The 12,790-nt window shown below is 41.1% G+C and overlaps 1 protein-coding gene across 2 annotated transcripts in view; it reads left to right on the top strand.

Moving 5' to 3' along the window:
• The window catches only part of LOC149208307 (uncharacterized), a 435,470-nt gene that overhangs the window by 105,794 nt on the left and 316,886 nt on the right, over window positions 1-12,790 (top strand). For both annotated transcript variants that reach the window (XM_089395998.1, XM_089395997.1), the window contains exons 2-3: window positions 286-569; window positions 654-848. In XM_089395998.1, coding sequence (XP_089252124.1) covers window positions 286-569; window positions 654-848 — 479 coding nt within the window. The remainder of the gene's footprint in view (window positions 1-285; window positions 570-653; window positions 849-12,790) is intronic.

Genomic DNA, 12,790 nt, shown 5'->3' with positions numbered 1-12,790 from the left:
GGTCCTCTCTATGATGTGTTATCTTTTTAGGTTGATGCCTTGCTTTTATACTTTGCAAAATGGAGGACAAGAACCAACATGCTTCGTTTCTGACAATTTAAGTTTTTTTCTTCGTCATATATTTATTAATATAGTATGCTGTACATTTGTTCTAAATAAATAGAAAACGAAACATGTTATATGTATCTCATATGCTTATAATTAGATCCTTTCTCCATACACAATTTGCTTGATCCATGGAACATTTAATTCAAGGCACTCTGTTATTCTTTAAATTGCTGTCAGATACAAGACAATTGCAAGAGGAGCTTTATAATGAGTTAAGAGGACGGATCCAGGAAGCTGATATGACTGTTCCTCTTCGCAAAGGAACTTATTTTTACTACGAAAAAACATTAGAGGGAAAGCAATACAAACAACACTGTAGACGGCTTATTGTTGAGGGTGAAGGGCCTGGGTCAGTTAATGAAGTAATGAAGACAGGACCTGATGAGCCTGTGGAGGAGATTTTATTTGATGAAAATGTGGAGGCTGAGAAACATGAGTATTATCAGATTGGAGCATTCAAGGTACTACTGTTATACACATTTGTCAATTCCTATCCACATAGGAAGATTATTTTGGTTCGTCATCCCACTTTGGTTCCTTTTCAGGTGAGCCCAAATCACAAGATGATTGCATATGCAGAGGACACTAAAGGTGATGAAATCTACACTGTTTATGTCATTGATGCACAAAACGGAGAATTGATTGGCAGTCCGTTAATGGGAATTACCCATTATTTGGAATGGGCTGACAGTGAGACACTTGTGTACATTACTATGGATGATATACATCGACCCTTTAAGGTTAATATTTCTATACAATGTATTTGCTTGTAATTTATATATAAAAATTTGGAAAGTTGGTATGTTTGAATAAATTGTTTTACAAAGTTTGTGTTAAGCATCGATTTGAAGTAATGTTAAGTCAGATTTACAAAATCATTTTGAGGTAAGGGTTAAATAAGCATGATATCTGCCTCTTTGATCTCCCCAGAGAATTGATATCAGCATATGAGATTCAAGATACTGATAAAAATGTGAATGAGCTTAGCAGCTTGTAAGTTGCTGAGTTCTGTCAAATAGCCAGTGCAATTGTCATAATAAGTTATTTGCAGCAGTCTATTTTTTCCTTACTTTCAGTGTATCCCCCTTTCATGAGTTCAGTGTCGGCAGTGGGGGGGAAAAACATTTTTACGGAGGGAGCAGAGATGAGAACAATTTAGGAATACGATGGTACAACTAGGAAGGGAACTTGAGTCTTGATTATACTAGAGTTTTTGGGCACGGGGGAATCGGGTTGCTTCAATTGGAAAGCTTTCTGAGGTTGAGTACCTAGATTGTACCCAGTTCGGTAGGGAGGTTTTGGCCGTTTTGGTAACATAGTTGGACAAGAATTTGTAGCAGAGTAGACAGGTTGGTATTCATTAGATTAATCTTTCAAATTCAGTATTAAAAATTCATATTCTGGTATTTAAAATTAATTTGAAATCAAGGTTCTTACAAAAGACCTTTTGCTTGCTTCTAAAGAGTGGGTCCTATTGCTGCAAAATCTAGCAGGCCTTGGAGAGGGAAACTCTACAAGGCATAAATTAGACCAAGGGACAACCATGGGGTAGTGGCCCACTGTCACCACAGCCAAAACGCCCTGCTCTTTATGGAATTTTATTGATGGGAGGCGTCCTGCTAGGAAAGAGGTCACTTATGTTATATGTTCTAAAGGCAATATGTAAGATGACCTCACTAGGAGCTCGTCAAGAAAGGCACAATTTAGGTTCAAGGCTCCACTAGGAGACAATTCGCTTTCTATGATGAGACCTAGGAAAGAAGGCACAAGATCTAGGGTTTGATAAGTTTGATGAGTTTTAGACTTTCCATAGGTTCATGGCTAAAAGAAAAGGTTTCCAACAATGTGTACCAACATTGCTCATGAAACCTTCAAGAAAGTCTTTAAGTTGAAGGAAGGCAACACTAGGGTTTTCCTCTTAGGCAAACAAGTAGGCAAGAATGTCAATGGATGAAATTGAAATGGATGCCCACCAAAATATAGATTTTGTGGCAAATACTATCCCCTTGATGTTTAGGGTCTCCAACCACCAAAATTCTACTTGCCTAGAGATTTGCATCAAGCCTTGGTTTCCTAGCTTGGCCTTAGAAGAGCTGAATTAGGAGGGAGAAAATATGGATCAAATTAGAGTATGATCCCCAACCAATTAGACTAGTCCCTTGTCCCTTGGGAAAATTGAGTCCAAGATGAGATAGATTAGACAAAAATGTTTCCAAGGTGGCCAAAATTTGATGCCCTAGCAACAAAATTTCAAGTATTTACCTATACAATGGAAAAATAAATTTTCATGGGAGAGCTTCTAGGAGCTCACCGCTAGGACAATTCATTATATGCTATTTTTTCCACTAGAAAAATCGTAATCTTTCATTAACTTTGAAAAATTACATATTGTAGATGCGATATGCATACGCTGTATCTGTCTAGCCTCAGAGGGCTCGGTCAAAATTTTGAAAGTTCTTCAAAAAAACTGTACACTGTCCTGAACACCACGTAGGATGTTCATAAATAGGAGCCTTGTATTAAGTCTGTACATGTGCCACGCAGGGCCCATAACATAAATATCTTGAATAATATATACATAATTTTCAAAAAAACCATTGTTCAAATAATTTTCAAGAGAAAACCAGATCATGGGCTCTCTGCCCTGTGATAATGTAGATCTATGTATGGGCGGTGATAGTAGTGGTATTCATTTGTCCCTCGCTGTTCCTGGATCATCCACTCTCCTCTGGGAAGTACCGTGGCCTCCTTGGATAGCCCGTCAGCACAACTATTATGTTCCCTGTAAATATGATTGCATGTGATATTATTAAATTGAGCCTTGAAAATGTTTATTTCATCCAAAATATTACTGAGTGTGTGTATGTGACAAGCAGTAATATTATTGAACCAATTTATAATGATCTTCGAGTCTCCAAAAATATTTATGCCCATGCAATTATGCCCCAAAGAGAAATGCAAGAGATGACGAAGGGTGATGAGTTCTGCAAAATTGTTTGTTCTAACCCCTAATCCCATCTTAACTTTGAAGTAATGATGTTCACTAATGTATAAGATGAATCCACCACCACATCCCTGCTGTTGTGCTGCACCATCGAAATACGCCCAAGGGGTATTTTTATCAATATGTGGAGGAGTATGAGGCCTACGGGCTCGGGATTGTGGAGGATCAGGCATCTCATTATATGTCGATACTATACAGGCCGCAGTGTGTGGCCAACACACAGGTTTGTTGTCAAATATAGAACGATTCCGAGCTAGCCAGAGATGCCAGCTGATAATCAAAGGGAGACTTTGAAGTTTTGAACCTTTATGCCGATTGTACCAACCTTCCCATGCTTTGTTTATGTCATCACCTTCCCAATACCCTGTGTAGTGAATAGTAGAGGATATATTTTGCCAAAGATTAATCAAGGCTGAGCATTTCAGAAACAGATGTAAAGTCGATTCCGATGAGCTTTTGCATAATGTACACCAATTTGGCCCATGGAAGGATCAATGCATGAGATTTTCGCCTGTGGGAACTTTGTCTTTTAGTATACACTAGAAAAATAGTCTGGTCTGAGGAGGCGCAGTAAGTTTCCAAATAGGCTTCCACCAGAAGGTAATCAAATCCAGTATCTTATGGGAGATCAGGGCTAAATAACAGACTTAGGAGAGTATATACCATTGTTTGCATGACACCAAAGGAGTTCATCCGGGCCCTCTTTTATCCTCATATGAGATTCGGATAGTGCAGATATATAATTATGCCATTCTTGGTGCCAATATTGTGGTAAATCGAGATGTAAGGCGGATTTCCATCTTTGAGCAAAAATGGTGGAATTATGAGGATCCGCAATGTCTGCAAGTACCTTGAGCTTGTGTGAATGAAGATGCTGTATGAGTTCTCTAGACAACATCTTCCTCCACCTCCAATCCATGGATCTAAACCAATGCGAGCCATAGATCCATCGTTGATTCTCCAGGCCAGATTATCCCTGATGAGCGGCAGAGAGTGAAGGAGTGCCTTCCAGACAGATGAGATGCCAGTTTTAGGCCAACTTGGCAAACGAATCCAATCCATGATTTGCTGAGGCCAAATATACTTGTGATATGTGATGGCAGTCCAGAGATTCTGTCCGGTCAATAGAGTCCATCCCATTTTTGCAGCAAGTGCTTGCGCGAAAAAAGGAAGATCTTTTAGGCCCTAGCCTCCCCATTTTTTGGGCAGCGCAATCTTACTCCAGCCAACCCATACAAAAATCCATTGTCCTAGTTTCCATTCCATAGATATCTGTTGCAGATTTGTTGTAGACGAGCCAAAATGCTCCTAGGAATCCAAGCAAGTGCCATCTAGAAAACAGGAGTGGCCTCAAGAACAGATTTTATAAGAACAAGTCTACCAGCTCTGGACAAATATCTGTGGCTCCATATGGTAAGCCTTTTCTCTAGTTTTGTGACAAGCCAAACCCAATCAACAATTTTCTCGCTGATAGGTTTGATCCAGAACCCTAGGTATTTGAGACCCCGGTCGAGAGGATTGATGCAATAAGGGAAAGACTGATGAGCAAGATGTGACTCTTGGATAGAGGTTTTAGCAAAAGTAATGGTGGCTTTTGTGTGATTGGCTAACATCCCAGTAGCTGATGAGAAGAGAGAGAATCTTGGAAAAGGAGCGGGAGTCCCATATACTTCCATCAAGAAAAATAAGAACATCATCCACAAAAAGTAGATGGGTGAGAAAGTAGTCATCAGATATCTTGAGTCCACAAAGTTCACCGTCTCTCTTAGCCGATGCAATCAATCGACGAAGACCATCCATGATAATCAAAAAAAGGAGAGGTGAGAGGGGACATCCTTGTCTAAGCCCCCTCTCAGAGTGAAAAAACTAAGATGCAGACCCATTAATGAGAATCTAAAGGTGGATGAGGTAATGCATGCCATGATCCAGGTGATGAAATTGAGGGGGAAGCCCAAATGGATAAGGAACATCTTAATATAAAGCCAACTGACACGGTCAAAAGCTTTTGCCAGATCTATCTTAAGAATAATGGCTTTTTGGTGTCTGGTCCAGATTGTATGAATGGCTTCTTGGGCCGAGCCAATAGCTTCATGAATCTATCGATGTTCAAGAAAAGCAAATTGCTGGGGAGCAATATGTCGAGAGAGAATAGGGCGGAGGCGATTAGCAATGATCTTGGAGATGATTTTGTACAGACAATTGCACAAAGAGATGGGCCTGTAGTCATTAAAGGAGGATGGGGTGTCGGACTTAGGAATGAGGGCAATGAAAGTCGAGTTGATGGCATTATACAAAGATCTAGACAATTTGCATTCTTCCACGACTTTCAACAGATCATGTCCCAGGAGGTCATAGAAAGCGAGGTAGAATTCTATGGTCCAGCCATCTGGTCCCGGGATCTTGTCCTTTTTGAACCATTTTAGCGTGCCTTCAAGCTCACCAGATATCACAGGAGCAAAGTTCCTCTGCCTCATCCTCATTAACAAATCTGGGGAAGTGTCCTGCCACATTAATGATATCAGCAAGATTTGAACCAGGAGGGCTTTTGTATAGATTCTTGAAATGAGTAGAGCCAAGATGGGAGAGTTTATTGAAAGAATCAACCACTCCTCCCTCAGGAAGAGGTAGATTCCAAATGGTGTTTGTAACCTTTCTACCTTTTGCATAGTTCTGAAAAAACCTTGTATTGTCATCCCCTGCTTTCAGCCATATGGCCCTACTCCGAAGACGGATGGATTCCTCTCTTTCCTTCAGGATCTGAGCCTTCTGATTCTCAAGTTCAACCAGATGAGATTTGTCTTCAGCAGTGATAAACCCCAGGCTTCGCTCATCGAGCAGAGAGCTGAGCTCGGATTCTATGTGTAATAGAGTCGAAATCTCCCTCTAGTGCTTTTCTCTAGCCCAGTTAATAGAAAGATGCTTGAGCTTGGACAAGTTTAAACAGAAACCTTTAGCCAAGGAGTCAGATCTATCGATCGGGTTTGCAGCCCAGAAGTCCGAAACCATACGAACATAAGTAGGGTCCTGAAGCCAGACATGGTTAAACTTGAAAGGGGCTTTTGGCTTAGGGTGAGGCCCCAATATCTCCAGATAACTGGGGGAGTGATCTAAGATACCCCCCATTCCCTCCCATTGTTTATAGTGATGCAACTGTTGTAATAGGGGCCCCTTCATAATGAATTTGTCTAATCTTCGAGCAAGGGTACCCTCACCCACCCTTCTATTCCTCCATGTGGGAAGAGGCTTGTTCATAGGGACATCCATCAAGTTAAACTACTCCAGGAGGTCAGTCATAAACCCCGAGATTGAATCCACTTGTGCCATAGACCCCCAGGATTCACTATAACCTAGGGAGAAGTTGAGATTGCCTCCAATAATGATGTGATCAGATGAGAAAATGGAGAGGCCAAGCAGGTGCTGCCAGAAATGCTCCCTCTGTTGACAAGGACCATAAATGTTGACAACCCGTAGGTTGGTGCCAAGCTCTGCCGAAAAGAGATCTAAACCCAGGAAACCATGGCCTCCCCAAGATGCAGTGACTCTGATGGTTCTGGGATTATATCCAATGGCAAGACCACCGGATCTCCCCACAGCGTCCATTGCCATATAGATCCATCCTGGAGAAATAGAGTTCAGGGAGCTGGTAATGTGATCAGCCGAACCTAGGGTTTCTTGCAGCAAGATAATGTCAACAGGTTCAATCTCAAAAAGTCTGCGCAGGGCTAGTTTCTTGGAGGCACTAGCCATGCCTCTACAATTAAAAGAAAGACATTTCATGGGGGAACACTACCAGGGGTATTCAGTGCTCTAAGAACCCCATCAAGAGTAGATTGACGGCCAGAGGCGACTTCAGCTCCAGCACGTCTGATGGCTTTGGACAGATCAGATTTTCTCCCCCGAGATGACAGAGAGGCTGGACCAGGAATAGTGAGACCCAATCCGACAAGATGTACCGGAGTGCCGCTAGATAGTGAACGGGGTCGAAGATTGTAATGATGAGATTTCGAAACCCATGACGAAGATGGTGAGGAGGAGGATGTGGATAATGAATGCAGAGAGGGAGCGGTAGGTGCAATAACAGGGGAGGATGACATAGTGCAATGTGCCACAGTAATGGAAGGTGCAACAAAAGAGGAGCAATGTGTAATAGAAGAGATAAGAGGGGTTAGAGGAGTACCCGAAGCTTTTGCGGCTTCAGCAGCTGCCCGAGACCTGGTGAGAGGCGGCGAGATCGGTCTGTGTTCCTCGTCCACTGTCTTAGGAGGAGGATTGCTGACCGGAGGAATAGGGCCGGAGCAGGTGAGCACTGGATGGCTGGCGAATCGATCCTGGATGGTGCAGAAGACGCTTTAGGGGTATCCTCTGGTTTCTTATTAAGGGGGCAATCTTTAAATATATGTCCCACCTTGTGACACCGTCGACAGTGGAATGGAACCCCTTCGTAGTCCAGTATCTGGACCCTGGTATATTTCCCCCATTGAAGCGTAATCTTCTCCTCCAAACCCTCGCGAGTGTCCAAATGGACCAGGATGCGGGCAAGGGTTCTATTTCTTGATTCCACAAAGGTGCGATCATGGTCCAGATATGTACCAAGGGAATTCCCAATTCTGATGAAGACCTCCTCGCACCAATACTGTAGAGGGAGTCCTGGCAAGCGCACCCATAGGGGTCTAGCCCCAATTTGTTCTCGCTCAGGATCAAAAAGAGGGCTCCATCTCTTGAGGAGAACTAGAGCCATCTCAATGTGCCAGTACCTGGCAAGAACCAAATCTGTATAATTCTCCTTCGCAAAGTGAAGGGCAAACCAACCCCTAGGTAGAACCTGCACCTCAGGCAGTTCTTTGAGTAATCCACCCCAGATTTCCTTGACCCATAAAGTGAGTCTGGTGGCCGAATATGCCCTACCGCGAACATGTCCGACAAGTATTGTGCTAGCCATATATGCCGCTTCCCCAATTGCAGAGGTCTCGCCAAACCGAATCGTAATATCCTTGGAGGTCGTCTTCACACACTTTGTTTTTCTCTTCCCCGAGCGAGGTGTAGATGGGTGATCCACCAAAGGGTTAGGGGAGCCTTCTAGAGGGATGGATTTTGCAGACTTAACCTTGACAGCTGGTGTCTCGAAACAGCCCGACGGCGAGTGGACGGGTAGAGAAGGGTTTGGGGCCACTGAGGTATGAAAGCCAGCAGACGACGCAACAAAGAAAGTTGAAAAGGGTGGATGTGGGTCGAATGAAGGCGATGGAGGCATATTCGCAGTCAGAATGTGTAAAGTTCTAGGGGATAAAGGAGGAACATCCAGAGCAGGGGATTCTATAGAGAGAGACCCGATGAAAGGAGGTGTAGAACAGTGCTCCGGCAAGGTAACCACTGGCGACGAGTTCGGCGGAAAAGGGTCGGACGGGAGACTAGGGCCAGCTGCCGACGAAGAGAAACTTGGGTGCCCGCTGTGGATCCTTGGAATAATCGACCTCCTCAACTTCCATTGATTATCCCATAATACAAGCAGAAACCGACATTCAGAAAGCGATGAGTAAGGCAACAACGGGAACGGCGGGTAATACTGTCGGCGACAGGTACGCAACTCCAGTGAACTGCAAAAGGCTGCAGTAAAAAGACCTTGGGTTTTACCCTAAACCCTTACGGAAACCTGCAGTAATCGACATTCTCTCTTTGCATTACATGCTATGTTTGAGTAATGCATGTAATATTCATCTAAATAGCAATTCAATTAACCTTCAACAAAGTAGGGCATGATTTAACATATCCTAGAATTAATCATTCCATACATTAGACATCAAGAAACAAATTTTCAACAATTAAGTGCACCTACAAGATAACATGCAATATTTCCATCCATTAGACCAAAGAATAGCTCCAAAGAATATCCAAGATCAACTCCAGATATCAAAGTGCATCGAAGATAGCCAAATCTTCCACAAGAGAACAAGTCTAAATTCCTCTAATGAGGCCAAAAGTCCAAAGGTGTGATGATGATCCAATACATTGACATGTTCTCTAATTTATATGAGGCATACGAATGCCAATTTTAACCTACAAGCCCATCAAACACTAAAATAATGGGCACACTACAAGCAAGGTCACAAGCTGACCTTGTAGCTTTTGATGAAATGAAATAATCTCCAAACAAGAGGGCTGAAATGTTGAAAACATGCTAGAAAGAGCCCTCCTAGGGCTTTGTATTGGATGAGGTTCATATACGCATTGGAATATTCAGAATATCTGGAATATGTAAATATCCATTATAGGACAACAAAATTTATAAATAATAATATTGTATGTACTAGAGATATGAGATATGAGATTACAAATGAGGGCTCACTTATATACCTAGGCAAGTGCCCCTTCATGAACAATCATGTCCTTTAAGATATGCCTCTTCAGTTAACTAATTATTTTGTTATTATGATTATTATTTATTCAAAACATTGCCTTCCTCTTTAGAAAATCTTTGCCCTTAAGGCTTATTGCTGACAAGGCATGTCATCCGTTGTTTATCTTGTAATTTTTTTGTATATTTCAGAGTTCTTCAAGTTTTCATCTTTGATGATGCAAGATGATAGGATCCTCTAAGTGATTAACAAAATTGTCGAATTGAGAAGGAATCTAACCATCCTAAATCGATCTTCTATGGAATCATGCAATTACTGGAAACTTGAGATGAATTGTTATTACAAGACTGGATTATGGTGACATCGATATTCTTTGGAATATAAGTCACTTGTTTCTGATTTGAGTGATATGGATTCGTAGATTGGTTGAGATGTCTGCTTTTATGATTTGGGTGTCGATAAGGAGTTCTTGTGATTTGATTTCCCTGTATCTTGTTTTTGGCGATTTTATGTTTTACTTGAAGAATCTAATTTCCTTCACGTACAAAAGTCTTTTGGTTAAACATTTGATCTTCACTTGAAATTTCTGTTGTTTGAACTGCAACATCTTAATATGTTTTTACTTAAACTGGTTTTTTATCTTCTTGACTTGTGATATTGACTGGATCGGTATTCGTTCTTTTTTCTTCAACTTGGACTGTTATATCTGAAGACCTCGACGCTTCTTGTTGAATTTGTAACTATGGTAGGTTTTCATAATGTACATATTTGGTCACTTAATGTAATTGTATTTATCATTGTAAAGCATATTTATAAATGCTTAAGTCAAAGGAAAATTTTATTTTGAGTCAAAGTTGCATTGCGACTTGTTAAAGATGAAAATTTGAATTTTTGGAATGTATTTTTTGGCTCCAAAAGTGACAGGTCGGCTTCCCTCCTAGTCAAGTTGGCCTTGGCCCCAAAAGACACCCATTTGACCTACGCAGATCACTATATAAAGGCAACACCTCCTCCTCCACTTGGGCATTTGATCCCTCTCACACAAGACTGTTTCTAGGCAAGCAAGTGAAGTAAAAAAGGAACGAATAGAAGTACGAATTCTCTCTCTTCTCTCTCTTGCAACTTGCATGTGTGGATTGGGTATTCTCTTTGTGGTTCGCATTTTTTCTAGGGCAACCTTTGTTGGGGGCCGAAATTTCTAGGTAACTGGGGCAACAGTTGCAAGGGCTGAAATTTTAGGGCAATAGGCAATTGCAGGAGGGCTGAAATTCTGGGCCAGACAGGTAGGGCGACTTGCAAGATCAGATTGTGTGACTTGACTTCGAGGAGAAGACCAAGTTTGACCATAGGTCTATATGTGCCTCTCATTGAACAATAAGAATTTCTCTATTGAAAAATGTTGGTGGGTTTTCCCAGGTAAATATTGTCTTTTGTGTATTGTGATATCTATTGTTCTACTATTATATATGGTTGATTTTTTAAAGTATAATTACTAAATGATATATTGGAATAAGTTAAAAAGAAGATCTACATCAAAAGTAATTATCAGAATTTCAGAAATATTGTGCTAACCAGTGTTGAAAATATCAGTATCAGCAAAATATTGGCGAGGGCCAGAAAATATCTTATTGGCAATATCGGCGAAAATATCGGCAAATATCGGCAAGCATAAAAAATGCATAATATATTCATTTTTTTCTTCAGATTTTTAAACATATAAAGCAATAGCAACATGAAATAAACACATTGGCACATAAATATGAAGAAAGCACTGATATATATGATGTCAAATAGAAATGATACATCAAAGGCGATACCAAATCTTGCTGATCCCTGATAATTGTCCATTCAAGGACTCAAATGTGGAGAGCCAATACAAAATAACATCACATCTATAAAAGTATCTCATCATCATGATTTATATGTAGCATAACAAATAAAACTAGCAGGCTAGCAACTATCTATCTGAAATCACTGCCCTCTCCCCCTTTTACAGGAAAACATGATGGGTTGTTTGCCAGGCCTGCCCCTAGTAGTAGAAGGCCCTGACCCTGCCTCTGCACCTAATGTCAAATAATGAGTGCTAGGTATGGAATTGTGCTCTCCTATATCTATAGCAGATGGTGTTGATGTTGATGCTCCCACAGTGTCCTCCTCCTCCTCCTCCTGCTCCTCCGAGTGCTGCTCCTCCTTCGAGTCCTCCTCCTCTTGCTGCCCCTGTTCTAATGGATCATCTGGCTCTAACCATGAAGGTGACTCCTCCAAGATGGGCTCCTCAGACTCCACCCTCCACTGAGACAATACATCAATATTGTCTAAGGAAATGGCATTTGGATCCATTGGTGCTTCTATTTGCCTCACTCGAAGTCTGATGTTGTAATGCACATACACTAAATCATTGAGGCGTGTGAACTCCAACTTGTAAGAGTGTAAAAAAAACTAATTAGTCTTGACTCTTGACTCTTGACACTTGAAGGTCATAAATTAAAAATTAAAAATTACAATAAGTGTAATTGCTCAACTGAAAGCTGGAGCTCAAAGTTATACCTGTTGCGCTTTTTTGCGTGTATTTTCTCAAATACACTCCAATTGCTCTCACAACCTGAAGAGCTACATGTTTGACTCAAGATTCGTATTGGCCAATTTCTACAAATTTGGTGTCCTTGCACCATAGCTTCGCCACCAAATATCTACAACAAAATAAAGAAATAAAAATTTCAAAAACTTAAAACATAATTAAACTTTCAAACAAAAGTTACATAATTGAATTTAAAAAAAATCGAATTATAAGTAAGGAAATTCTAAATTGAAAATTCTAATTTCTAATGAGTGATGACTTGTCACTTACGTGGCATGAAGAGGGTGCTTTCCCTAATAGCATCATCAAAGCCAAATAGGCCAACAGAATCCCGATAATACTGTATCTCACGATTGATTTTGCTACGAAGCTCAAGATCAGGTACCATCCTATGAATACATGAATGGAGCCCTTCCATCACCTTGCCATCAAAATCAAAGCCACATTTGTATGAAAATGCGGGGTTGAGGAAGAGTGCTGCTGCATGAATGGGTTGATGAAGCATCCCTGTCCACCGACTATCAATCACATCCCATAACATCATCTGCCTATCAAGGCCAACAAAACCCTTGTTTGCATAATAAGAACGAATGGCCTCCTTGGCCCTATCCATGCCCTCATACAAATAAGCCATTGCAAGCTTCTCCCCATCTACCAATTTGAGAACCTTTACTATAGGTTCACTAACTGAGCATGCTTCTTCTACTCCATGCCAAAACGTCTCAGAGTACACCATTTTTGCAATGG

This window comes from Pinus tabuliformis, chromosome 1_2 (genome assembly GCF_031772625.1).
Source record: "Pinus tabuliformis cultivar Carrire ecotype Pingquan chromosome 1_2, CPIR1, whole genome shotgun sequence".
NCBI classification, from domain to species: Eukaryota; Viridiplantae; Streptophyta; class Pinopsida; order Pinales; family Pinaceae; genus Pinus; species Pinus tabuliformis.
Note: the sequence above shows the minus strand (reverse complement) of the source record. Positions and strands in the feature narration are given on the sequence as shown.